Source organism: Acanthopagrus latus, chromosome 8, assembly GCF_904848185.1.
Source record: "Acanthopagrus latus isolate v.2019 chromosome 8, fAcaLat1.1, whole genome shotgun sequence".
NCBI classification, from domain to species: domain Eukaryota; kingdom Metazoa; phylum Chordata; class Actinopteri; order Spariformes; family Sparidae; genus Acanthopagrus; species Acanthopagrus latus.
Genome location: NC_051046.1, coordinates 24,080,652 through 24,106,881, shown reverse-complemented (window position 1 = coordinate 24,106,881; position 26,230 = coordinate 24,080,652). Strand labels below are relative to the sequence as shown.

Here is a 26,230-nt window from a genome sequence, read left to right as displayed (position 1 = left end):
CAGCTTGCTCCTGTCTGTCAGTCCAGTTAAACTGCAGTCAGGCTGGTGTCACCCTGGGAAACAATGAGCTCTGTTCCTCCTGTGTACCAGTGTCAACCTGAGACAGCTCACACACACGCACACACACACACGGGATCATAAACACACACAATATGGTTGTGAGAGAGAGCAAAATGGAGATTTGAGCATATGACAGAGAGCGAGTGTGTATTTGTGCCTGTGTGTGTGCGCATGCACACGTGCGTGTGTGTGTATGTAAAAGAGAGAGAGGGAGCCAGAGAGTAGATGCGGCTCGTCCCCTGCAACCTGCATCTGAGAGAAGTCCTTTTGGCCTGTCATTCACCGTCAGCTTGTATTAGAGGCTGAAGGAAACCCCTGGGAGAGAGAAACAGCAACGTGGAGACAGGGAGGAAAACTGCAAGAGGGAGGGGGGTGGGGAGGGGGGAAACAGAGAAAGACAATGACAGGGAGAGACGAAAGAAAAGAAACCAGGAGGGAAAGATCCTGTAAAGATATAGAGGGAGGGGACAGAATGATGGAGACATGGAGTGAAGGAAGGAGGGAGGAGCAAAGGGAAGAGAGAAGGAAGGACCAATCTGACAGAAGAGAAGAGGGAGGCAAAAAGAACTGGCAGAAAAGAGAAAGGAACGGAAAAGAATGAGACACAGTGTCAAGGAGAGAAAAGACCAAAGGAGGACTGGGCTGGCAAACAAAAACTCAATCTGTTGTCCCTGTCCAAGCTCCACTGCTCAACACAAACATTTATAGTAACCTCATTAATAAATCATGAACATGTAGTCAATTAAACATTAGCTACATACATAACAAAGTGATTTATAAACCATTTATTAAGCAATTGTTTATGCAAAGTTGACACTGATGTTTTAATAGCTTAACAAATTATTCATATAGTGTTTGTTAACAGTAAAATAACTATTAACTATAGTTTAACTAACTATAAATGTAGCCTTATTTAATGATTGTTATTATAGTGTTAACATTTCTCTTTGCTTTCATCTTCAGAGTCACCAAACTCTAAATCATTAAAGCTGATGATGTGCCATGTGAAATAATGTCAGTCACTGTGTACAAATGTTCTCACCCTATTAGGCTACGTTGTTTTTCTATAGCAGTTTTTTGTATTCTTCTCATTTATACCTGATGTTTTGAATGAGTTTATAATTTAATGTATTCATCACCATTAAACGGCTGATGATTTTTTTTTGTCAAATTCAACCTAATCTCACATATTGGAAAAATAAAAAATGTGATGACAAAAAAAACAACTAAAAACACAACTGTTGATCATCTAATATCTAAAGACAGGGTGTGAAGCAAAGGGACTGCTGATGGTTTCAACTTGGTGGATTACATCAGAATTGTATTACACCTTTTCACAGAACTTAATGTGAGAAAAAAGGAACGCTCCGGACTCAGAGGAAGTGTGCTCACTTTACATGTGAAAGTCAAATTACTATTAATGGATAGTACTGCCGTGGCTGTGAAACAGTTGCACAACGCCTAGTGGGGCTCTGCAGGGAGCTTTCTCAAAGGGTAACTCCACTTCTGCATTTGTGAAATAATTTGAATAAAGCCTTTTTGTGGCTCCAGAGGAAGCCACATGCAATCTGATCAATTGTCTCCAGTGATGTCACTCAGTTGGCTTGATTGCATTGTGGGTACTCCCCAAAACCTGTGAACACAAAAAATGGCGTAGCATGTTTTTAGAACCAACAGATACCACACTTAAACTGAAAAAGTATAGTGAATATTGGACTTCCTCACAGGACAACTATGTTAATGCTAAACATCGGGGAACCCCAGAGCTGTGTGCTCACTCCCCTGCTGTTCACACTGTACACCCATGACTGCACAGCCAGACATCATGAGAACTCTATTGTGAAGTATGTGGACAACACCACAGTCATCAGACGCATTATAAACAATGGTGAGAGTTCACTTTGGGAGCAAATCAGAGAACAATCTACTGCTCAATGTCAAAACCAGAGAGCTGAAGGAAGGCAAAGACACACACCCCATCTACATAAGTGGAGCTGATGTTGAGCAGGTGAACAGTTTTAGGTTCCTGGGGATCACAGAGGACCAATAATGATCATCACACAACCTGGTAAATAGGAAAAGGCTCTGTTTTCTAAGAAAACTTAAGGAGGCTAAATTCTTGTCAGCAATAGAAAGTATCCTGACTGGAAACAACACAACTAGCATGGACTGTGCAGGGCCAAAGACAGGAAGGCTCTATAGCTGGTCACTGAAATTGCCCAAAACATCAGTGTAGCCATCTACAGAGCAGAAGCAACATTGGTGGAGTAAGACATCTGCAAGGAGCCCAAAGGATACTAAATGACAGCACCTGCCGGAGCCACAGTCTATTCATCCTGTTGCCTTCTGGAAAAAACATACATAAGTATCCAGTGCTGTACCACCAGACTGCAGAGCATCTTGATTCCCCAAACTGTGAGGCTCCTCAACACATGGTTCCACACTCTACAAAATAGTTTGATTTTGTTTTCTACTGTTTTACTCCTATGTAGAACCAAGGAGCTTAAGCTAAATTTTGTCTTTGCACTTTGGTGCAATGACAAATAAATTCACCTTGTAAGCTTGTAAACTTTAAGCCCCAGAAAATAACTATAAGAATATAAGTAAGTTGCGCAGTTACTGTGAACTCTGAAAACTGAAAAGCTGCTCAAAAGTACAAGTATGGAATGTTGATGCTAATAAAAGATGCAAACAAGCTGCATTATCGGAAGTGTAGGACACAGTGGTTTTGGAGCTTGTCCCAAGGGGCCTATAAGTCTGGATGTCTCTGCTGCATCACATTTCAACTCTAACACCGGGTAAACCCTTCTCATTGTGTTTGTGTGTCCCTGTTGGTTGGTTCCCAGTGGTCCTCATTTTCCGCTTTCTGCATTGCTGCAGCTTCTCGTGGTATGAGGCTGCACAAGGAAAAAGCCTTGTTTTTTTAAATGATTGTACCTAACCTAAGTGTCTGTTTTTGCTTGCTTGCAGCTTTAGTGAAATCCCTCTTCAAACATTTACATTATTAGATTTTTACCTATCTCAATGTGTTATTCACACACATGCGTGCGCGCGCGCACACACACACACACACACACACACACACACACACACACACACACACACACACACACACACACACACACACACACACACACATACACAAGACTCCTTGTTGGTTGCAGAGCAGTTTCCCAACACTGTTTTCATACAGTCTTCTGCTTCACTGATGATGGTGATGCTCCTCCTCCATGAGGACCGCTGCTGCCTTCTGTGATTCACCTGTGAGCTGCTGAGAGGCAAAGTGTGTGTGTTTGGGTCACCCAGCAAGAAGGGGGTGGGAAGAAAAGAAAGGGAGCAAAGAGATGAGTGTCATGAGTCACAGATACAGTAGCATGGTATGTGAGGGAGGGGAATTAGATTGACATATAGAAAGAAAGATAAATAGAGTTATACAGACAGACAGACAGACAGACAGACAGATTGATAGATAGATAGATAGATAGATAGATAGATAGATAGATAGATAGATAGATAGATAGATAGATGTCAGAAACAAGGGGAGGGGAAAGCAAGGAAGGAGCGAGGGGAGGGAGGGAGGGAGAGAGAGAGAGAGAGAGAGAGAGAGAGAGAGAGAGAGAGATAAAGTGGCGGGGCGGGAGGAGGGCGGTCGGCAGCAGTGATTGGAAAATATCGAAGACGCGCACGCGCTAATCCGATGATGGGTCTCCGTTACCGGGTTTTGTAAAAAAAAAAAAAAAAAAAAAAAAAAGAGAGAAGAAGAAGAAGAAAAAAAAGAGTAGGACCAGGGCGGGAGCATCTTGAGCTCGCGCGCCGCGTCCCTTCCTCGCGAGCCTTTTGTGTTTCAAACTCTCATATCTCACATATCAATAATTCAAGCGCGCGCGAGAGAGAGCAGACGGAGCTCCCCCCCGCGCGCTATGAGTTCTGCTGCCTTGTCACTCGTCCAGGGCCCCTACGCACCACCGACTCCCGCTAGACGCCGCTGAGAAGTGCAAAAAGAGGGAAAGAACAGGTAAAAAAAAAAAACAAAAACAAAAAAACCCTCGCAACTCGACCGGAGACACGGAGGTGACATATTGGTTTTCGAACAAAAAGGAGAGGCGCCTAAAAATAACCCGTCTGGTTCCCCCTCCGAAAGACTCCGCGAGGGACAACGTGTCAGCTGCCGGCCAATTAAACCCCAAACACGGAGTGTTATCTAGTTGTAAAAGAAGCCTGCTCACGGTCCGTCGTGGGGACACTGGGAAACTCTTGCTACCTTACTTTCTGAGGGGGATAGACCCGCGGTTTGAGGCGTGAAGACGACCGAACAAGTTCACCCGTCTGTCCCGGTATGTTGGCGTTTTGCCTGCTGAGTGCCGTGTGGCTCGCGGCGAGCCCGGCTCGCGCTCAGAACGACACGGAACCAATCGTCCTGGAGGGGAAGTGCCTCGTGGTGTGCGACTCCAACCCGACCTCGGACCCCACGGGCACGGCGCTCGGGATCTCGGTGCGCTCGGGCAGCGCCAAGGTGGCGTTCTCCGCAGTCCGGAACACCAACCACGAGCCTTCAGAGATGAGCAACCGGACCATGGTCATCTACTTCGACCGGGTAGGAGAAACAAAATATGATATCTTTCTTCTCTTATTTTCTCTTGTAAAAATACCAATAACAGAACATAGTAGTCAAAGTCGCAAGCAGGTTAAGTTTGTAACTGTTTGTAGCCAGTCTTGTCAGTTTAAAAGTCTGTTTTATTTCGACGGAACACCACCTGATGAAGGAATGATGTAGATCAGCGCACATATAAAGTTTCGAACGGTGTGTATAGTCCGGTGCTCCGTGTGTGGCGTGCGTTCTGCGTGATAAAGCAGCTATAACCGGTGGAGGAGAAAGAACTGGAGCTGTGTTAAAATATCGCATAATTTACAGAAGCACCCGAAAAAAAAGAAGAAAAAAAATAATGTGCACCATTGAGCATTAAAATGACTATTTCATTTTTGTTTGCTTTCAAAAAAGCCCTGCGGTTAAGGTTGAACTGGAAGAATGTTGTGTTAAAACTCGATTAAAGCATGTTGAATTAGGCTGTGGATATCAGCTCCAGCGGCTGGACGTGAGCGCAGCCGCATCTGGTGCACGTCGCGTGGACAGCAGAGAGCAGCTCCATTAAAGATAACTCAAAGTGGAGCGGAAATGAATCCGACTCGGCGACGATTCTTTTTATAGGTTGTGCATTTTCCAAAGTGGTCGGGTAAGTATAACCTGGTAGGCAATCCTTGTGAATATTTCAACTTTTCTCGAGCCGACAATACGGGATATGGGAGCTGACATCTCGCCAAATAATTTAGTAACGGCAGGTCGTGAGGGCGAGGTCCTACCCGCCTGCCGCTAAAGGTTAATTCTCCCTCAAACTGCCGTTCAATTACACGCCACAGTTCGCCTTCGTCCATAAAACCAGACATTTGGATGCAGAAATGCATAATTGAGAATTTCATTTGAAAGATTGATTACGTTCTCGTTTCCTTGCGCATAAAGTTTGGGAGTTCTGACAAGGGAGAGACAGAGAGAGAGAGAGAGAGAGAGAAAAAAGCCTGGATAAAAGCAGAGCTTTATTCCGCCACAGTTGTGAATGTGTGGTCCGGGACCTGAGGAGGGGCCCTGTGGAGCGCTTTATCAGAAAGAAAAAGCTCCATTTTAATTCCAGGGAATGTAAAGTAAAGACAGATGGGATAGATATGTTGATTATGTCTCAGAAAATTAGACTTAAATGAATAAATCAAAATATTAAGTAAATATGCAGACTCTGCTTTTTCTCTGCTAATGTTGTGTGTTTCTAATAACAATAAATATTTCATGCAGACACTGTGACTGACAGAAAAAAGAAAATGCAATTATATCAATTAAATTTTTCCTTCCTTTCTTCCTTCCTAGGTTCTAGTAAACATTGGGAGGAATTTTGATGAGGAGAGAAGTAATTTCATCGCGCCGCGCAAAGGGATTTACAGTTTTAACTTCCACGTGGTGAAAGTCTACAACCGCCAAACTATACAGGTAGCTTCTTTTTCTGTGCGTGTGTGTGTGTGTTGGCCCACCCACGCTGTCCCGCCTCATAAAAGTTGAATCTCAGCAGCTCTGAAAGTCATTTTGTAGATGTTTGAGATGTCATCCCCGGGAGACGACGAGGCGGAGGCGGGCGTTAACAGATGAAAGCCAGTCGCTCGCCACCCGCCGGCCCAATCATAATTAATCAATACATGCACAGAGGACGGAGCCAAATCAGGCGCGTGCAAGCCAGCAGGGGGACCGGGGGCGGATGCTTGTGGTGAGCAGGAGGAGGGCCCCCTTCCTCCAGCACCATGGACAGCGACGCTCCCTTCTCTTTCTCTGTGCCTGCCTTCATGAGAGCAGGCAGCAGGCTGAGTCAGGTTTTTGATTATTCAGGAGATTAAAACATGAAGTACATTTTTGAACAGAGCAAACAGAGACAGGCATTTTTAATTTTCTCCCTTACACACACACACACACACACACACACACACACACACACACACACACACACTCATGTGGGCTTAATGTAGAAATAACATGTTTTCCACTTATTTGTTTCTCGCACACCGCCTGCAGTATACCCCATCCCAGCTCTCCTTTCATCCTAACAACTGGCTCTCACCACGCCTCAGATGCAGTCTCCGCATCCTTTTGATGTGTCAACTGATAGGAGGCACTTGAACAGTCTTAAGCCCATTTTCTAGCATTTTACACGCACGTGACAGTGCTTTACAAGCCACACAGCGTTAATTACAATGTATCTCTTGCAAATTAAACTGTTGTGTAATTATGCTGTCGGCTCCCTGGGGCTTTGGCATTATGTTTTGCTACTTATACTTTATTATTGGAGTCTTGAATTAATTAGTATGGCGGCAGCACTAACAACAATAACAACAACAAGGAGGGCGCGCGGGCGATGTGCGAGGGGGGAAAAAGTTATATCAAGCCAGGGCACATAATCCCAGTCAGCTTTGTGTGACTGAACGCAAATAGGCCGTGGATGGCAAACTTCACCCATGGCTGTGATTTAATTAAGTCCGTCAATGGTGATTATGCCCTTCACATCGCATTTACACTGATGTTTGTGCTGCTTCCTCTGTATAAAACTGGAGTATGGCTGTGAGACGTCATTAGCAGTAAGACGGTAAAAGAGGGACTAAAAGGGAAGAACACAGAAACTGTCATTTTGATGACTTCCACAACCAGACTTGTGAATACATCCCTCACCGGCAAAGTCCTGTTGGGTTAAACCCTCCAAAGCCCTCCACATTTTTAAATTATAACATTTTCAAACTGAATTTTTTAAGCTTTATGTTAGAAAAAAGCCGAGTCGTGTCATGTTCCTGACATACAACACACATGCAGGTGTAGGTTGTCCTCTCTCCTCCGAGTGTGCAGCCTGTGCGCCACTCACCTTCAACCTCTTCCACTCATCCTCCCATCCATCCAGCACATCTGCTGTGTTGAAAACTCCCACTGTTTGATTGCCTTAGAGGCAGCTACTGTGGTGCATGCAAGAGATGAGAGACAGCAGGGAAAGGGGAGCGGTAGGGATGGAGGGGATGGGAAGAGAGAGGAAATGTAAAACAGTCAGAGGGACAAGGGAACAAGGAATGGAGGGAAGGATGTGAAAAGAAGAAAGTATAGCGACAGTGGAAAATGGGAAAGGCAAATGGAGAGCTGAAAAGGTGCAGAAATACATAAAAAGCAGGCCAAGTTAGAGAAAAACAAGGGATGGGTAGGAAGGAAGTAAAAAGAGGAGATAGGTGGACATGATGAGTAATTATTGATCAGTGGATGCTGGGTAGTTGTACAAAGGGAAGGATAAACAGTTTGTTCCAGCTCCCATCAGTCCTCTCCTGTGCAGGGCTCTGTCTATCCATCTATCTGTGAGGTGATGTGGGTGTCAAAAAGCCACCACAAGCCTACCTCTTCTCTCTGCTTTCCGCCTGGTAATTAAACACAAGTATTGCAAATTAAATACAGTGCGTTTAGTGATCTGAAGAGGGACTCCACCACACTAGCCAAAACACCACCCATCTGCTGTGCTCCTGTACTTCAACTAATGGTTAGCGTTCTTACAGTATTTATGAAAAGCACTTCAGATTTACATATCAGACACTTCCTGTTGTTACAGGGTTTCATTTCATTTGCAACCTATTCCGACATGTCTCTATTTTACTCACTTTGTATTTGAAAGGAAATTGAAACAGATGAATGTCCTTTCTGTTTGTGGGCATCTCATACCTACAGCTCAGAACAGAGATCCTGCAGATCAGAAAGACCAGCAATAAAAACAATATTAGTGCTCAACAGTGTGAGCTGTTCTCTGGATTGATGGGCAGGCTTTTAAAGAAAACACGTCTTTTTCCACATTAGTGTACTGTACTGTACTGTATGTTGGAACTTATTTTGAAGGATAAGACAGGGGTTAATGTGCCGTCTGTTAGAGTGCTTCACAGCAAGTCAAACCAAATCAAAACACAAGCAGACAGTCCTGTTATTACTAATCAGCCTTTCACTGTTAAGTGGGTGTTGGTATTATTTGAGAGTAGTGCAGTGGATCTGAATTTTAGAAAGATAATTGAAAGAGGAAAAAAAATCAGTCAGGAGATTTAAAGTGTGGAGTGGACTATCATAATAGTTTTTATTGTCATTCAGCTTGATGAATAAGTGATATTTTACAATGGTGTTTTGAGCATTCAGAAATGACATTTATAAAGCCTCGGGTCACAGCTGCTTTGTCGGGGTGAAAGGCACACAAGGAAGACATCCGAAATACCTCATGCTGTTTGCGTATTAAACTTTTCATTTTCCTGTTAAGAGTAGAAGACCTGGAGGCACTGCTTCAAGCTGTTGATAGCAGGCTACTCTGATGATAAAAGATTTTACCTTTTACGTACTGCCCTTTGGGGCATAAGGAATTATTTTTTACATTTGAACTCACACCAGCAGAATCCTTTCGGCTCTTTCATTGCCAGTCTATGTTTTTACATTGGTTAACAATGCACCCGTTTTTATTGTCTCATCTGGGTTATTGGGGTCGACCCATATTTTAATGAGATATTTCCCTCCTGAGAAATAGCAAGCTGAACAATCTGTTTCGAAATGCAAAGTAATTGGAGTTAATTGGAGTGAATGAGGATTTTGAGCATTACCAAAATGTTCCAATAAATTTTCACTACAGTTATGCCATGCTGAAATCCAAATGTGTTTTGCATTAGCTTTATTAAATATGTCTTGACTTAAGGGCTGGGACGATGCATCGAATGTAGTCGAGGTAATCGAAGACATAAATTTGTTGATATGAATAATTTGCGTCAACGCGTCGTCCCAAACAGGAAGTGGTAGTACCTGCAAAGGCTGAGAATAGCCCCTCTCACACAGAGATGCTGCATTAACGCCGCAGCGGCAGTTCGTCAACTCTTCGCCGTTGGTCATTCACACAGAGCGAAGCACTGCTGTAGTCAAGACGAACCGCCTTGTAGTTCACACAGAAAGCTGGCACTGCGGCTCCTAAAGAGACGTGACGGTACACGTCATGATGATGACGTCAGTGTGTCTCCCAGGTGTCCCCCCGTCAATCTAAACCCATGGACCGTTTATATTGTGTAGTGATTGAGAACCCGGCCCCCTAAACATCCGCTAAAATACATAATTACACAATCGCCATCAGCAAACTGGTCGCTGCGTGACTCTGTCACTCGCAGGGACGGAGGCTGTTTTCTGGGGGAAAGTTCACTGAAGTCTCGTTTGGGAGGGCTGACCATTGCGGTGATTTCTACAACCACTTGAGTGAGTTAAAGGTTTTTGCCAGTGACAGACACCGTTTTTTGAGCAGCAATGTGACGAAGAGTCGGTAGGACAGTCGGGAGGACAGACGCTGCTCTGCCTACAACTGCGGTATTTTTTCCTCAAATAAGTTACCAATAACAGTTACAGTTACTACGTTACTTTTGTTTGGTCATGTAACGTTAAATTAATCGTTAGATTAGTCAACTAATCGTAAAAATAATCGCTAGATTAATCGTTTGAAAAATAATCGTTTGAGACAGCTCTACTTTACTTAGTGCACTACATATGCTCTGATTTAAATGAACTCTTTGTGAGACAGGTGATTATCAAGTCTTAATCTGAAATCATCAGATGTTCACGCTTTGTGTCGGTGGCCTCGCCCGCCAACCAGCCCAAAGGGTCAGTATTCGGTGCATTCAGAAACACAAAGGTTCTACCTTTACTTAATCAATAGCCATTTAATTTGATATGCATATGAACATTAAGTAGTGGGAAAAAATGAAAATGAATCATGCTGGTATTTCTAAGCAGAATCTTAGAATAGACATATCAACATGTGGGTGGTAGGATATTCTGAACAGGACAAGCGAGGAGCATTTCCATAGTCACTGATTTCATTTCCAGAAAAAATATCCACAATGACTCCTGTAGTCTTTATTAGCTACCTGAAGTGATTGGCTTGTCAGCAGTTGTCATTCCGAGGGCAGAATTATATGAAGTAAATATTATTAAATGGAGCACTTAGGATTGTTTCACTGCATGTGAACCACATAAAGACTCTGCAATTAAAGTAATTGACAAGGCAAGTGAATGCTTATTATAAAACATAAATACAAGCAAGTTTTCAGTGTATGTAATAGAGTTTTATTGTTTATATGATCTGTAATGAATGCTGTGACTGTTAAGGCTGTTCCCTGATTTAAATGGCTATGGTGCTGTCGCAGAGTGCTTACACCGTATAAGCACAGCTTTATTAATGTGTTGATGAATTCTGTTTTAAAAACACTGTTTAAAGATTGATAGGTGTATATAACCACTGAGACCTGGCTCTCCCTCCTAGACGTCCTCCTCAGAAATCATCAAACAGTTTATTTAATACTGTCTGATTAGCTTTCCACTTCAGCCAACAGACTGCTAAACACCAGCTAAACACAAAAATAGCCAGAGGAACACATACATTTATACACATATAATAATTTCAAAAAACAAATAAAACATCTGTGTTTGTTAAGAGAGGATTTGTAGTTTTAATTTGTCATGGATGATCATTGTGACACTGCTGTGTCAGATTGGTGCATGTCGATATGTCTTTCACTGTGTCTACGGAGACACATTTGAGTGACAGTAAATACCTATTCATGTAACACTGTGTGTTGAGACTCACATTACATGACCTTGCAGTGAAGCTTTTACTGACCTACATGGAAAGAAACAAATGTGACTCCAGTCTCCATGGGTCATTTTCACTGGTGGGCAGGACGGTGCTTCAGATCCTATTACTGAACTATGAAACTACTCACTTAGTTGGTGAGGTTTCATTGGGTGTAGCACAGCCAGAGAGAATTGATGAAAAAGAGAATTAACATAACCAATACTAAAATTACTACTACATGTAGTAAAATCACCTTATGGACAAATCCAGCAGCCTTGCAGTGGCAAGTCTGATGCTGCCTGATGACAGTGACAGCAGCATGGAGACGTTGGATTGACACTGTGACACAGTGGCTCCCAGTTACTGATGAACGTACCTCACTTGAGTGATGATCTTAGCATTATTCTGTTTTTACATATCACACAATAGCCAGAACAGGTATGGAGCATTAGAGAAAAGTTATGAAGTACTTTGTAATGTGACAATGTTACTAGGGATGCATGATAGGTATTTTTCTACTGATACTGATAATTAATTATTATCTGCTTCCAATGGCCTGTACAATAAGATAACCAATAATTTCAGATTTAGAAAAGTTACTGACGTATAGTATATGCACACCTGAGGGCTAGAAAGGCTAAGATGTAGTGAGCAAAAGTTGATAGTTGATAGTTTAATAATCAGTAGCTCTGATAAAATTGTTCTCTCTCCTCTTAGAACATTTGTGGAACATGCATTGCAAATTGCAGAGACGTTCTCTTCCTCTAAAACTGTGATCTCTCTAGTCTGCATGGTGCGGCTCTACCCAGGTGCAACAGTTTGCTTCTTGAGTGCGATAATGGCATGTGTCACGTTTGATGTAATCATTAAAAATGTTGATGAAGGTTCTCAGTCATCCAGGTAATGGTCATTCTAAGTGCTGTATCATAGGCAACTGGACTTGTTTGAGTTTCTTGAAGATGTTTCAGCTCTGTCAAGAGGCTTCTTCAGTTCTAACAACCTGGAGGAAAGTTGTAGGCTTTTTAACCCTGTTTTGGAGGTTACTTACCTGGCGATGACCAGCAAAATGCCAACTACAGGTCACTCATAGAGGCTCAAAATCAATCAATTGTAATTATAATCATAATATTCTTGAGCCACTCCTGGTGATCGGCTTAATCATCTGTACAGTGAATATGTAAGTGCTTTGTCGCAGACAGGGGGAACTCTAAAGGTAAGGTTTACATGTTTTTATGTCCTTTTTTTTTTTTTTTTTTAAATTTTTTTTTTCCAAATTTGAAGTTAACCACCTTTAGAGCAGCTGAGACCTGCATGGGAGTTTCAGATTTTTTAGACATCAACAGTCAAAAGTAACATTGGACAGAATATAAAGGTAGAAATAATGTTAATGCTGGTGTATCCTCTTATCTATCTCTTCTATAACATCGACTTCAGAACAGAAAGTGGTTTTCTACACAGGAGTGATAAAAGATTCATTCACATGGAAAAGTGTGTATCTTTAATATGATCTATGTCCACCTCAGTAATACTTGTATGGACCAGCAGCTCAGCTAAAAAAAATAGTGCAGTGACAATGTAAGAAATATTAATATGTGTCACTACACTCCCAGCGTACTGCAGCTGTGTGTTTGCTGGTAGTGAGGGGCCAGCAGTGCAGCAGTGCAGTGATGTGTTGCACATGAAGGAAGTGTGAAAGAAATGAGCAGCATGAAATATGCTATGACAAAGAAAAAATAGAAATACAGTAGTCCCCCGCTGCTGGCTCAAACAGCGTTCATCTTGTACAGTGGAGAAGCAGGGAAACGAGAGGCGAGTCAAGGAAACATAAATAAACACCTTATCTGTTCCTGTGTTCTCTTGCCTCTAAAACGAAGGAGAAAACAGGAGGAAAAAATGGGATAACGGACCTGGTTTGTCTGCAGCTGGCAGAAACAGACAGACAGACAGACAGACAGACAGACAGACAGACAGACAGACAGACAGACACACACACACACACACACACACACACGATAACCCAATGAGTCTGAAAGCCAGATGCTTGGTTTATTATTATCCTATCAACCTGTGCTCAGTCTGCCTCAATTTGGCATAACATTATAGAACTTACTTGTGTGAAAGAGAGGAGGTGTGAGAGAAAGAAATCTTTGATTATTCATCGTTATTTAAAATGAATTATGGCAATGACCCAACAAAAGAAAGTCAACAGTACTGTAGAAATAGGCCAAAAAGAGAAAATCACATATCTTGCCAACTGCTCTTTAGGCTTTAATTTGATCACTAAGAATTTTCTTTGGATTCTTAGATCAATAATTACTGAAAATGTGAATATTTTATTGTTTCTTAAAGTCTAGGGAAAATCAGTTTTTTGTCATGCAAGCATTAGATGAGGCGGATTCATTGTAGGACTGACCTAAATGTCTGCAAGTGTCTACTTTTGCCATTGTCATGTCCAAGATGTCCAAATCTATGTTTGAATGCTTTATTTTTTATTTTTATGAGGATGGAGATGTCTTATCTGCTGCACTAAAAAAGAGGCAAGATAGAGATGGCATTTACTTAATCTCAAAACCTGCACACATTAAAACGAGGTGCATACATTTGATAAGAGCACACAGAACAGCATCAGTCCCATAGGCACAAATGTGTTACCACGAGCATAGTGCTGTAACAAGAGCGAGCTTGACTCTCCCTATGTGCGTGCTACACGTCAACGCTCTTCTGTCAACTTGACTTTTGAGACCTTGAAGGCAGTGATGGAACAAAAGACAGTTCCCCTTCTGATCTACTGCCTAGCTGCTACAACATCTAAACTATTGCCAGGTTGTTACACAGTGAATGGATTTTGGGATATAACTTCCACAGGACTTTACTGATTAAGCCAACCCACTTATAGAAATGAAGGTCAAAGCTCCCGTGAACAGCATTTGTCAGTAGTTGTTGTTCTCAAGAGGCAATTTTGTGTAGATAGTACACAACATCAGTGGCTGGTCTCACAAAAGTCTACTCAACTAAAAGAGGAAGGTATTAATACTAAAAAATATTGCTACATGCTTCCTGTCAATTGCCAAAATAAAAGCACTGAAGGCTTAATTTAGCAAGTGGTGCACAAGTGCCTCATATATGTCAAAACAAACATGAGTGCGCATTTGTCAGGTTGAGTGCCTGTTGATGTGATGAAGCCCCCCTATGCATTTGTGAGCATTAGAGTAAGGGTTTGTGTTAGGCTGTACAAATGAATGGCAGTCAATGTAATGTCCTAACGTGTGTTTGTGTCTACAACATGAAACATGCCTGGCAGACAGTGATGGTGCAGAGAGCAGTTTGTGAATTCAAGCTGCATTTCAGCCAAAGTAGGAAGTTCTGTCAGTCTTCCTGACTTTTGTTCTCAAATGCCAGTTTTTTATAAAGTGATGAAACAAGGATAATATTTTCCTCAACACTGTTTCTTTGTTATTTGTTATTTTTTGTTGAAGAGAGTGATATAAAAGCATTTGTCCTTTTTATTTTAGCTCAATCATAAGCTTTCTTTCTCTGAGCATCATATAATTAGTCCCTCTTGGTTTCTTGGTGTGATCGATGAAAATAATATTAAAAATCATAGATCCATCGGCGCTCATTGATGTTCTCAACTGACATATTTGAATTTTCTTTTTCTCTTTTGCTGTGGTTTGACGTCTGGTAACTGATTTTTGCCTTTCACTGATGAAGAAATGCTGAGGGTGAAGGCTTTGCTCAGGGCTGTCCTCACATTAATGATGTTGTTCCCCGAGGCAATATTGATGCCAAGCAAATTATGTGATGTTTGAAAGATCTGTTTTTGTGTCCTGGTCTATAATGTGACTAGTTCAACTTCTGACCTTTGCTCTGGTTATCTAAATTTCTTTTCATCATTTTTTTAAAATTAGTTACAAGCTGCTTTCCTTGAAACTCTTAATAATCACTACAGTTTGTACAACATATGTCCTGCACAGTAACATTCCATGCTGTGTTTGCACAAGAACAAAGCAACTATCTGAACTTTGTGCTACGGATGCAGTTTCTGCATAGCCATTTACACAGAGAACAATTGATTGTATATGATGCTGTTCCTTATTGAATCAGATAGCCAAAAGTCCTTCTAGACTCAGACAAAAAATAAAATAAGATAAAAAAAAAAAATCATTAATGACCAGTAGAAGAGAGGACTAGGCCATGAGAACCGCAAATTCACATTGGTTTCATTTGACAAAAAGCAAATAAAATTCTAAAACTTTGATTTCTGACAGTTTTTCATAGTAGGACTTTTCTACGGCAGATATTTTGACTCCCCGTCGCAGGAAGAAAACAGTTGTTACTAATAAAATGTACAAAGACTGAAACTCAAATATCACAATTTAAAGGGGAAAACTAAAAGGTGAACCCAAATGCAGACACAAAGGAGGCAAGATTGGGGAGAACAAAAAGCGAGTTTTAATTTCAAACAAAGCTGAACAAGTACAGAAACCAAGGAAACAAATGAAAAGAGTCCAAGGACCAAAAAAAAAAAACAAAGTGCAAACAAAGAAAGGCAAAGTTCAAACCTAGAAAGAACAAGAAATCAAAATGCAAAAAGGAGAGACTGGAGACACGAGGAGCTCAAGGGGGACAGCATTCAAACACCAACAACAAACTGACAAAGAGTACATGGGGAACCAAGGCTTAAGGACACAGGCACACTTATGAGGAAACGAGGAACAGGTGGGGAGAGAGGAGGGAGGAGGACAGGTGAGATAATGAGGGGAGAAAAAATGAAGGAAACAATACTGACAGACAGAGGGAGACAAACATGCAAGGAGCAAGGGGAAAAGACAGAGGAGACACAAGAGGGCAAAGAAACAGGATGCAAGACAAAACAAGACACAACACGAACAGACATTGAATCAAAAACCATGAGACTCATGCAGCTAAATTTAATTCAGCTATCAATAATTTAAGTATCCACATCTTTAATTTTCCTTCTGTGACATGTCTGTACAGTTACCAATTTATAGCTGGAAACGTATGGCTTGATCTGACTATATGGAAATACCAATACCAAGACTGACTTTATACAGTAACAGCAAAATCAAGTTTTCTTCCACACACATCACCAATTAATTTCAGTGGTCTACATCTATGTTAGACAGCAGATAATCTGGGCACAAAGTAGGGCTCAAGGCGCAAAGGGGTTGTATGTGGACTCTTAGTCATGGGTGTGTTTTGGCCATGACATGAAATTCAGTAGAGTTTCATCTGCTGTTCCTTTTTAGAGCTAGGTATGCCAGGACCTGGCACATTGCTATTTAAACAGCAGCACTTGTCTGTGCGCAGGTGGGCACAAGCGCATTTGCTACTTACACAACGTGGGCACTGGCATGAAGATGACAACTGTGCCAGTTAAAAACTGGCAGTGACACTTGCACTGCACCACACAGTGCTTTGCATCAGCAGTAAGATAAGGCCCTGTGACCATGCATCCATTGCAAACCACAGATATGTTGAAATTTTAAATTGCTTTAGGGTTTAATTTTCAGTCTTATGTCGTGACAGTGCTGTGATTGGGATATGGTTAGGTTCAGGCACATGAAACACTTTGCCAGGATTAGGAACACATCATCTCTTGGCCTAAAAAACATGGATGGAGATATCATATCAGGTCTAGTTAAGAACACCCATTTAAAAAAAACATTTTTTGTCACCACGAAAATGCCAGAAAGTTGTCCCATGCTCTCCTTAATAGTGTCCTTAGTATCCTGTGGTTTTGCACTTGCAAAAGTTGAAACACAGTCTTGAACTGTGGTCACTGGCTTGGCAGCCTCTTAGCCTAGCTGTATTGCCACCACCATCCCCTCCACCTCTCAATATGAGAATCAGGTCATTAACATGTAATGTGAATGTGATATGACACATACAAATGTGAACGTATCAGTCCATTGCAAAAATAACTGCCAACATTTCCTTCTGGCGACTCTGGCTGGAACTTCTGGTGTGAAACCTCTCTCAGCAATGCAACAAGTGAGTCATTTCTTTTGTGCCTGTCCAGTTTTTCAAAGTGAATTATAAAATTCCATTTATAATTTTCTGAGATTTTCTGTTATTAAGATTAACATCTGTCACAGTCCACTGGCAGAAGCAAAGACGCGGCGGCTATCGCTGCAGCACTGATTGAGGATAAGTAAACTAGAAGATTGACTGATCTTTGTTTGCAATAGCACTCTCTGAATGGGATTGAAAAATACAGTTCTTAAAGGGTAACAGAATTCATACAACACGTCTTGTAAGTTTTCTTGTAAATTGCTGTCATGACAGAGCACCCAGCAGTTGTAGATTGAAGCTTTGACTTTCACACCGTGCACAAACATCTCCTTCATACATTTAGAATATACGTAAAATGTTCACCTCCTTTTCTATTTATGTACAGATTTTGCCCAAAATGGAAAAAAAATGCTTAATAGTAATGGTTACAAAACACGGCCATGGTCCACAGAGAGCTGCAGGGTGGTATTTGCATTTCTGAATTGTACTTGTAGTTAGCGCCACAATATCTGAGCATATGTGCTTACAGGGTGCACAAGCAAAGAACAGAATTCCGAGAATCAAACCCACCAAATAAACAAACAGAGCTGACCTACATAAAGTCTCCTGGCCAGCACAGATGTTCCAGATTCTAATAATGAGCAGCAGCATTATTCCAAAATGCAAAGCACGTTACGAGAAAATTTACCCATTGAAACCAGCAGCAGCAGGTGACTGGTTGTGAGTAATTAGGATTTGTAGCCAGCATCATCAGATTTAGATGTAGATCCCACAACATACATAAGAAAAGTAGCACTACTTTAATCCCTTAGGTTTATAGCTTTATTGATCATCATTTGCCAGAAGTTCCACCACTTCAAAATGAATCAAACACACCAGCTATTTATGTAATTAAACTATATTGTTTTATGATTTCGAATTCATTTTTATGTAAATATTAAATCACATATTTTACAGCAATGTCAAGTTTCATTACAACATTAAAATGAAAGTTATTTAGTTACTGATTATAAATGATCTCTGGCTGTCAACTTGCAGTACCTTCACCACCCACCAGGAAGCTCCTTTAACATTAAAGGTGCAATATGTAAGATTTGTAGTTGAAAGTACAAAAGAAATAATTGAAATTGTCATCAAAAGTGATTGATTAACTGTTTTGATTTTAATGTTAATGACATCTATGTATTGTGGTTAGCATGCTAACCAGCTAGCCCCTACCCACTTTATACATAAAGACATGAGAGTGTAAAAGTAAACAACACATAAACATTCCCCTGTTGCTCCAAGCTCTCAGTACAGGTCAGCGCTAGCTACAAATTAGCTAATAAGGTAATGGCAGCTATAGTTAGTGGTAGCTCTGCTTATATGCTGCCCTTGTTTGGAATATTAATTTGACAGATGTCCATTTCTTACATTTTGCACCTTTCAGTAGGTGGTATGCCTTTGCCTTAATTGTGAAACATCAGAATGAAGTAGTGTCAATGTCAGTTTTTTTCCCAGGGACACCTCTTTTCCTGATAGAGGTTTGCTTTTTGCTGTGTACCCATGTCCTGAATGATCCTTCAGTAGATTTGCTACTAACTGGAGAAACTTTCAATAGAAGAAACTTGTCCATTTTAAAGACAGAGGGTGTGACGGGCCGAGACAGATGCACTATTATGAATGTATCCATCACCATGTCTATCTACAAAAGTCAGCCCTGAGAGAGCTTGTGTAGACATAAAAAAGAGAAGGAAAAGAGAGGCTTAAGAGGTTCAAGTAAAGAAAACAAAGAAGGATCTAGGGAGGAAAGAAAAGGACAGAAATGAAAAAAGGAAAAAAGAAAATAAGATGTAGAGAAAGTGAGGCAAACAAAAAGAAAAGGAAACTAGGATGAAGATGGAGAGGAGTATCATTGTCCCGTCAAGACAGTCGACTGGACATGAATTGATGATGCAATAACAGGATGTCATCATGTCGTTGGCATTAAGTGCTGCACTGAGACGTCAGCCAACTTCTATTTACATACCGAACCTTCTCCACTCCAATTCACCCCTTTCCCTCTTTTTATGTGTCCTCTTTCTGCGTCCTCTCTCTTTCTTTCTCTCTGTCTGTTAGTCTGCTCATCTCTCTGTTACTCAGCCACTTAATTGGTGCTCATGCATTAATGAATGCAGATCGATTGCGCCCTGACACAATGTGCAGCCCTATTATCATGCTCTTATATTTATGGGTGGTAATTGTAAGGGTGTAGTTGACAGTGTGTGTGTGTGTGTGTGTGTGTGTGTGTGTGTGTGTGTGTTTGAGACAGAGATTGTGGGAGTGGGTGGCAGACAGCCGCACACAGGGAGAACCAACACGTACTTTATTCTTCACAGGTGTGTGCGCCTGTGGCTGAAATTGGCAAAAATGTTCTTTTTCTTTTGCTTTTTGTGTAATTTATTTGAAATTTAATACTAATACTGATGCTATTTGTAAAAGTCAGATACCAGCAGCATTGTTATTTTCAATTTCAATTTAAAAAGTCACTATGGAAAATTCCTACATTGCGCAGTTATGTATAAAAGCTGTCAAATTGCTAGTAGAAAGACAACACAAGCATGGACTCTAATCAGAGTTATAACAAAGTTAAACGCTACATTTCGATCACAGTGACCTTTTTAAAGCATCTCATCTTATTCTAAAACAGGGGAGCCCAAAAATTCAAACTTAATGGTGAGCCAAGGGCCAAAAGCAAACAAAGCCCAAATTCGGCCCACAAGCCTACTTTGGGCTGCCCAGCCCTACAGAAGAATGAGCTACTATATTTTTGTGAAAAAATTAGAAGAACTGCTCTGCTTACTGTGCAGCTTGATGGATTCATACAGTAAATAATCCTTGCTTCCTACATGGCAAAAGCCAAAAATCACTCCTAACAGTGCCATCTTGTTTTTACAGAGTCAATGTAGCACTCCTGTGCAACAGAGACTTTTGTGCTGAAGCCGGAAAGCCATTACTGTAACTGACAGAGCAGCGCAGCGATGTTACAGATTCCAGCTCTGACTGGTGCTTAAATCAGCTAGATAACAATGGAAACTTGTTTAAATAATTGAGTGAAAGAAAGAGAGTTCATGAGTGTGAAGAAGAAAAAAGAAACGTGGATTCGGGGGGACTTTGCAAGTGCAAGTTCTACTTGAGTGACTTGGCTGAATGGTCGGGTAGGTGAGAGGCTGGATTTTGCCTGCTGTTTGTGTGTGTGCGTGTGTGTGTGTATCTGAGGGTAACAGAGTGATGTAGTGATGCTGGCTTTTCTTTGTCTACTGTGTCTGTCTCTGTTGAAAGCATTACATGCACACTGGACAGGAACCACACACACACATCCCCCACAGTCTCCCTCCTCTGTCAGTGTTTCCCTCCCTCTTGGTTAATCCCTCCTCCTCTCCTCTTTCGTTTACTCTCTTTTCTATCTACTCGCATATATCCATCTATGGTAGTGTCTCTTAGTTTCACCTGTCTCTTCCCTCTTCATTTTATATCTCTTTTCTCCATATCCGGAGGCTAAGATGGAGTCTTTGCTTTACCCCGTCTACATACACTTTTTGGCCAAAGTGTCCATCATGTGTAATTGAGGAATATTGGGCTCAGCTTGACATTTTGGGTAGGGGAAGAAGGACATGGTATTTTTAGACTGGCCTCCTTTAAGTCTTTCTGCTTGATTTGTTGCAAGAACGAGGTGAATGTCATTTGTGTCTGAGTCTGCTTTTTACACAAGAGTTACTTTCAAGGGGCGCTGTGCAGTTTTTAAACTCAAAATTCTAATATATACAATAAAAATTAGTTGACAATACAAAGAAATATTCAAGTGAATAAACAAGTTGTTCTCAGAGGAAAAAACAGTCTCCAGACCACTGTTTGAAGCTAGAAAGGTGGCAGGGTCTGCCAAACATAAACAAAGTGAAAGAGTATGAATCTGTGTTGTCCTTTAAGGTCAGTTTGTTTACTCACTTTATTCAGTCATGAAAAATAAGAGATTTTGTTTCATTAGTTTGGTTAGGCATAAAAAATTGTTCAGTGAGGATGTGTCCCTTCTGATTAAAAACTACACTGTGTACCTTTAACTGCTATAATTCAGCAGTTATCAAACATAACCTCAGATTTGAAAGAAATTAGATTGAGAATCCTTTGAAAATGATTTTTCCTCCCAAAACACATCATCTCCCTCACTGAGTGAAGAGTCTCATTAAAAGTGTAATGTTTGTAATTAATCAAGGTGGATCCTAATGAAGTGGTGTTTTTACTGTTAGAAGCCTTCACTAATTACTGCAGTTACATTGGCTGGTATTGTATTGCTGGTCTGAGTGTTATAATTATTATTTTGTCCTGGGAAATCATTGCTCTATGTAAAAATCCTAATATTGTGCATTATATATGTATCAGCGGGGATGAACTACAAATGCACTGAAATTTTCACTGCATCTGCTTCATTAATGAGACTTTCCACAAAAAATCCTCTAGTTTCATTCCTGAAATGTACTTTAAAGCTGCTGCGAGCACAATGTGAAACTTGTTGCCCTGAGTGACCTCTCCTTGTCCAGGAACAGTGATTTATGTCACTGTAGCATTGTCTAGACTTTAGAGAGAACAGCACATGGATCGGAGGAGGGAGTAAGAAACTGTCAAATGGAAAAGTTTGAAGTTGAACAAACATGGATGAGGAGGAGAATTATTTTCCCCACAGTGCAAGATGTCTTCAACAGTAGTGGAGTTCAGGTCAGACAGCCCATACAAAGATCTCTCATCTCATACAGAGTGACGCCTCCTCTGCCTCATCTTAGCCTCAAATGGCTACTGTACATAAATATGTACGTATGCATAAATACTGAGAAAATACACAAAACACTCTTTCAGCGAATTTGTTTGGATATAACCAACTTCATCCTCAACATTATGACAATTAAGTGTGTCCATGATCTCTGCTTTCCATCCAAATAATAAAATAAAACTTTAAGTACAGTCTAAGTGTTTTCATCAAATTCACAGGCTGGTTGTTCAGATCGACACACACACGCACACAGGCACTCACACGCATACCGTCTGAGTCACTCTGTTCAGTTTGCTATTAGGAGGAGTGCCTGGCCAGGAGAGCTCTTGACTCTGACAGGCTCTCCATCTGCTGCACACACACACGCACGTACACACACACAAACACACACACACACACACACACATCCGCTATCACTCTCCTGACCATTAGGTAAAATGAGATGGATAAGTGTATAATTATGGGATGTTGATGACTGTGTTCCATAAGTAAGCATCAGTTTTATAATTATTTACTTCCAGGGTATAGAGAAGTATTTTATACTCGGAACATGAGTCATAAAACTCCTGTATGCTGTGTAAATAATGAAAAGAAACAAATGCATTGCAATCACACAGGGGCACAATGTGTGATTGAGCACTGTCGCTATAGACTTTGAAATCACACTTCGTTGTCGTCATTTATAAAATGGTAAAGACGCAGGACTACGCTGAGAAAGAAGCTCTATGTTGTGAAGCAGATCGTTTGAGTAACATTTTTATGCTGGCTGCTTTAAATTACATTTAATTTGTGTGTTGTGTCATTTGGTGTGAAACTCCCTCTAGCTTATGTTTAAACAGACATTTTCAATTCAACATCTCCCCATGTTGCACCTTTAGCGGATTCCACTAAACTGCATTGTTATATTTAGTAGTAATTAAGAGTACAGCAGAGCAGTTCTTTAATTTTGACATTGTTCCAAACTCAAAGCTGCTTTACAAAGATCACTATAATCAGAACGCAGTGTTAATTACTCTGTGTCTCCTGATTTTGATGATTTTCCTGGAGATACAACAGCTTTTATACATACCTAAGCAATGTGGAAAATTTTCATAGTGACACTCCAGAAAGAACATGGTGTCAAAATGTTGAGAGACAACAGTGAGAGACTGAAAGTCATTCTCTTGGATGGATAAAAAAAAAACCCTGAAATTCTAACACAGGTTGCTAAATCTTCTTGGGTGGCAGTAAATATGCCTGAGTGGGTGGTCCATGTAAAGTCTATGCGTGTGAAACACTGGTATGTGCACAGCCTGATGGAGTTGTGGGACACAGTTGAACATTCGAGTGTCCTTAGTTTGTTGTTTTCCAGACATTTTTGTCAGATCACTAATTTTGCATGAATTGCTTGTGCTTTTTGCTACCATTATAGAATTTTATACACAAATTATCGCATTTAACAATAAAGCCTACATTTACAAAGCCAGCTGACATAACTGACTCACAAATGGTTTGTATATTTTCCCCTGCCTGATGCCGACCCAAATAGCAAATTTATCTTGGCCAAGATATTGCCCACACAAGATACGTCTTGGCCAACATATCGCGTGGAATGATGGCACTTGGGCTGTCTGCGATAGCATCGCCAGATGCCAGCTAAGAGTGAAACAAGTAACCAGATATGGCCCAAATCTGGGCAATAGCTCATTCTATTCTGGTGGACTGGATCTGGAGTTGATTCAGTTTTGGTTTATTTGGTCTGCTCTTGGCTGACATTTGGCCAAGAGAAGACTGCACAAGTGCCATAGTTCCATGCAGTATGTGTGCCGGAGGATGATGTTTGATAAATTTTGCAATCTGGGTGACACATGTAGTCATCGTCTTGTAATTTACAACTAGCCCTAAAAATGCAGCTGAACACAAACTGTGTTTGGTTTCTCTTTCCTTGAGAGGGTACAGTGAGTTTGCTCACAGGAAGGCTGTAATCTCACAGGTCTTATAAGGTGTGATCTGGCATAAACAGACATTTCTCCAAAATTCATTTCAGTTTGTTTCAGTGCTGCATTGGTGCCAGGGGTGGCATAACAACCTTTCTCAGTGAAGCATCCCGGGGAAACAAATCCAGGCAGGGCTTGTATTTCTGCTGTTGCTCAAAAGAGAAGTGATGAAAGCCGTTGTCTGGTGTGTACGTTGGCTGGCCTGGAAAGGGAGAGGAAGCATCACTGACAGCTACTTCGCTTTGTAAGAAGAGGATGTTATTCCCCCATTGAAACATTTGTTGAGTCAGACACAATGTGGGTTCTACGTGTCTTTGTGTGTTTGGATGTCTGCCCAAGTCATTGTAAAATCTTTGCCATGTGGTAAATGAAAAAAAGAGGTACACATGATATATTTGCTAATGTGCTGACTGCACAGCACAAAGTCGCTCCATGCAAATATGATATTGTGTTGTTTATCATAACCACATGAATTTCTGCATGTTTCTTAGTGAAAGAACGTAAGGATTTTTTAAAATCTTGCAGCTCAACTTGGAAGTCTAAAAATATACCATGAGAGCATCATCCTGAAATGTCCCTACATTTCCTTGTTTGTGTGGGAGAGTGTCTGTCGGCTTTTTTTTTTTTTTTTTGGCTCTTTTATATCTGTAAACTGTCTGTTCTCTTCTGCCTTATCCAGGTGAGCCTGATGCACAACGGCTGGCCAGTGATTTCTGCATTTGCTGGCGACCAGGATGTGACGCGTGAGGCGGCCAGTAATGGTGTTCTGATCCAGATGGAGAAGGGAGACAGGGCCTACCTCAAACTGGAGAGAGGAAACCTAATGGGAGGATGGAAATACTCCACCTTCTCTGGCTTCCTGGTGTTCCCCATGTAGAGAAGGAGAGGAAGAGGAGGAGGAGGAGCAGGGGTGGAAACGAAGGAGGAGGAGCTGGTGGTGGACAGAGAGCGTGACAACGATTGGGTAAAGGATGACAGAGGAAGAAGAGGGGCATGAGAAAGAGATGACGTGAATAAGATGGAGATGGGAAAGAAGAAAAAGAAAAAAGGAAGGAATGTGACAACAGACTCTGTTTGGGACGCTGCAGAGGGAGGAGGGAAGAGGAAGGATGAGAGGTGTTAGAGAGATGTAAGAGAACGACACAGAACGATTGCACAAGGGTAAAATGAAAGAGGAATAATGACGCCAGTACATTAAAGTGTATGGCCAGCTTCTTCACTTCCCTTCCTCCTTTCATCCATCCTTTCATCCATCCTCTCCTCCCTTTGTTTTCTCTGTGGCTTGACTGCAGCTTTGGACAGCCAAAACTTTTTTTATTCTCTACTGAAAGACGCAATTGATCATTTATATGTTCCAGAGTGTTCTAAAGCCCAAGTGTTACCTCCCCTCCCTTCCTCCACAATCATTCATTCAGTCATTAATTCATTGTCCTCAACATACGCTTTGAAGAATGTTTCTTGAGGAATTGCTCTCCCATTTACTGTGGTCATATGTGTAGTTTTTCTTTTTTTCTTTAAAAAAAAAAAAAAAAATGCTAGACATAAATTGCACTGATTTTGGATCAGCCTCTACCCCAAAGCCAAACTACAATTTTTATAGGGGAAACACTAAACTCTGATCACAAAATCAGGAGCTTCAGATTTATATTCCCTTAGGCTGTGTTTTATAGTACTCTTTGTTCTTGAAAGAGACATCTCTTTTACCCCTATTCTACCCATTTCTCCTACTCTCTAAAATCAATCCAAGCACACCACAACCCTTTTCCTACTTCTCTGACTTCAAATCAGATGACTTGACTTCTCACAACAACTAGCTAATGCCAACAACATGCTCACCAGCTATGAGCATCAAACACAAACTTATCTCAGATTGTCAACCCTGTTGTGACCTGTTTTTTGGCTGACAGTACAACCCAACTGACAGAATAAATGCTGGGGATGTATGTTTCTGCAAACCATGGATATGTTAAAATGCTTGATACACTGAATTGCTGCGCTTCCTGATGTCATCTTCATGCTTCTTTATGTTCAGTTTTCGATTTAGTGCTGTGACAGCGCTGAACTTATGATCTGGTTACGCGTATTTACCAGTGTTTTTCATCTACTTGGTTCTGTTTCCACGAACATGGCTGGAAATTGTCCTGACGTCTTGTCAACGATATCCAGTGGTTTCACACCTTCAG

General features: G+C 41.1%; 1 protein-coding gene across 1 annotated transcript; it reads left to right on the top strand.

The window, feature by feature from the left end:
- Positions 1-3,717: 3,717 nt before the first annotated feature.
- On the top strand, positions 3,718-25,656 carry cbln1 (cerebellin 1 precursor). The gene is made up of 3 exons (XM_037105862.1): positions 3,718-4,654; positions 5,972-6,091; positions 24,727-25,656. The coding sequence occupies exons 1-3, from the start codon at positions 4,397-4,399 to the stop codon at positions 24,922-24,924; spliced, it is 576 nt and encodes a 191-aa protein (XP_036961757.1). The 5' UTR covers positions 3,718-4,396; the 3' UTR covers positions 24,925-25,656.
- The last annotated feature ends 574 nt before the right edge of the window (positions 25,657-26,230 follow it).

What these genes read in the sequence shown, in the direction of transcription:
- cbln1 (XM_037105862.1), top strand. Translation starts at nt 4,397, where the DNA reads ATGTTGGCGTTTTGCCTGCTGAGTGCCGTGTGGCTCGCGGCGAGCCCG. An exon ending in TGGTCATCTACTTCGACCGG is followed by an intron (nt 4,655 to 5,971) that starts GTAGGAGAAACA and finishes CTTCCTTCCTAG; the next exon opens with GTTCTAGTAAACATTGGGAG. An exon ending in ACAACCGCCAAACTATACAG is followed by an intron (nt 6,092 to 24,726) that starts GTAGCTTCTTTT and finishes TGCCTTATCCAG; the next exon opens with GTGAGCCTGATGCACAACGG.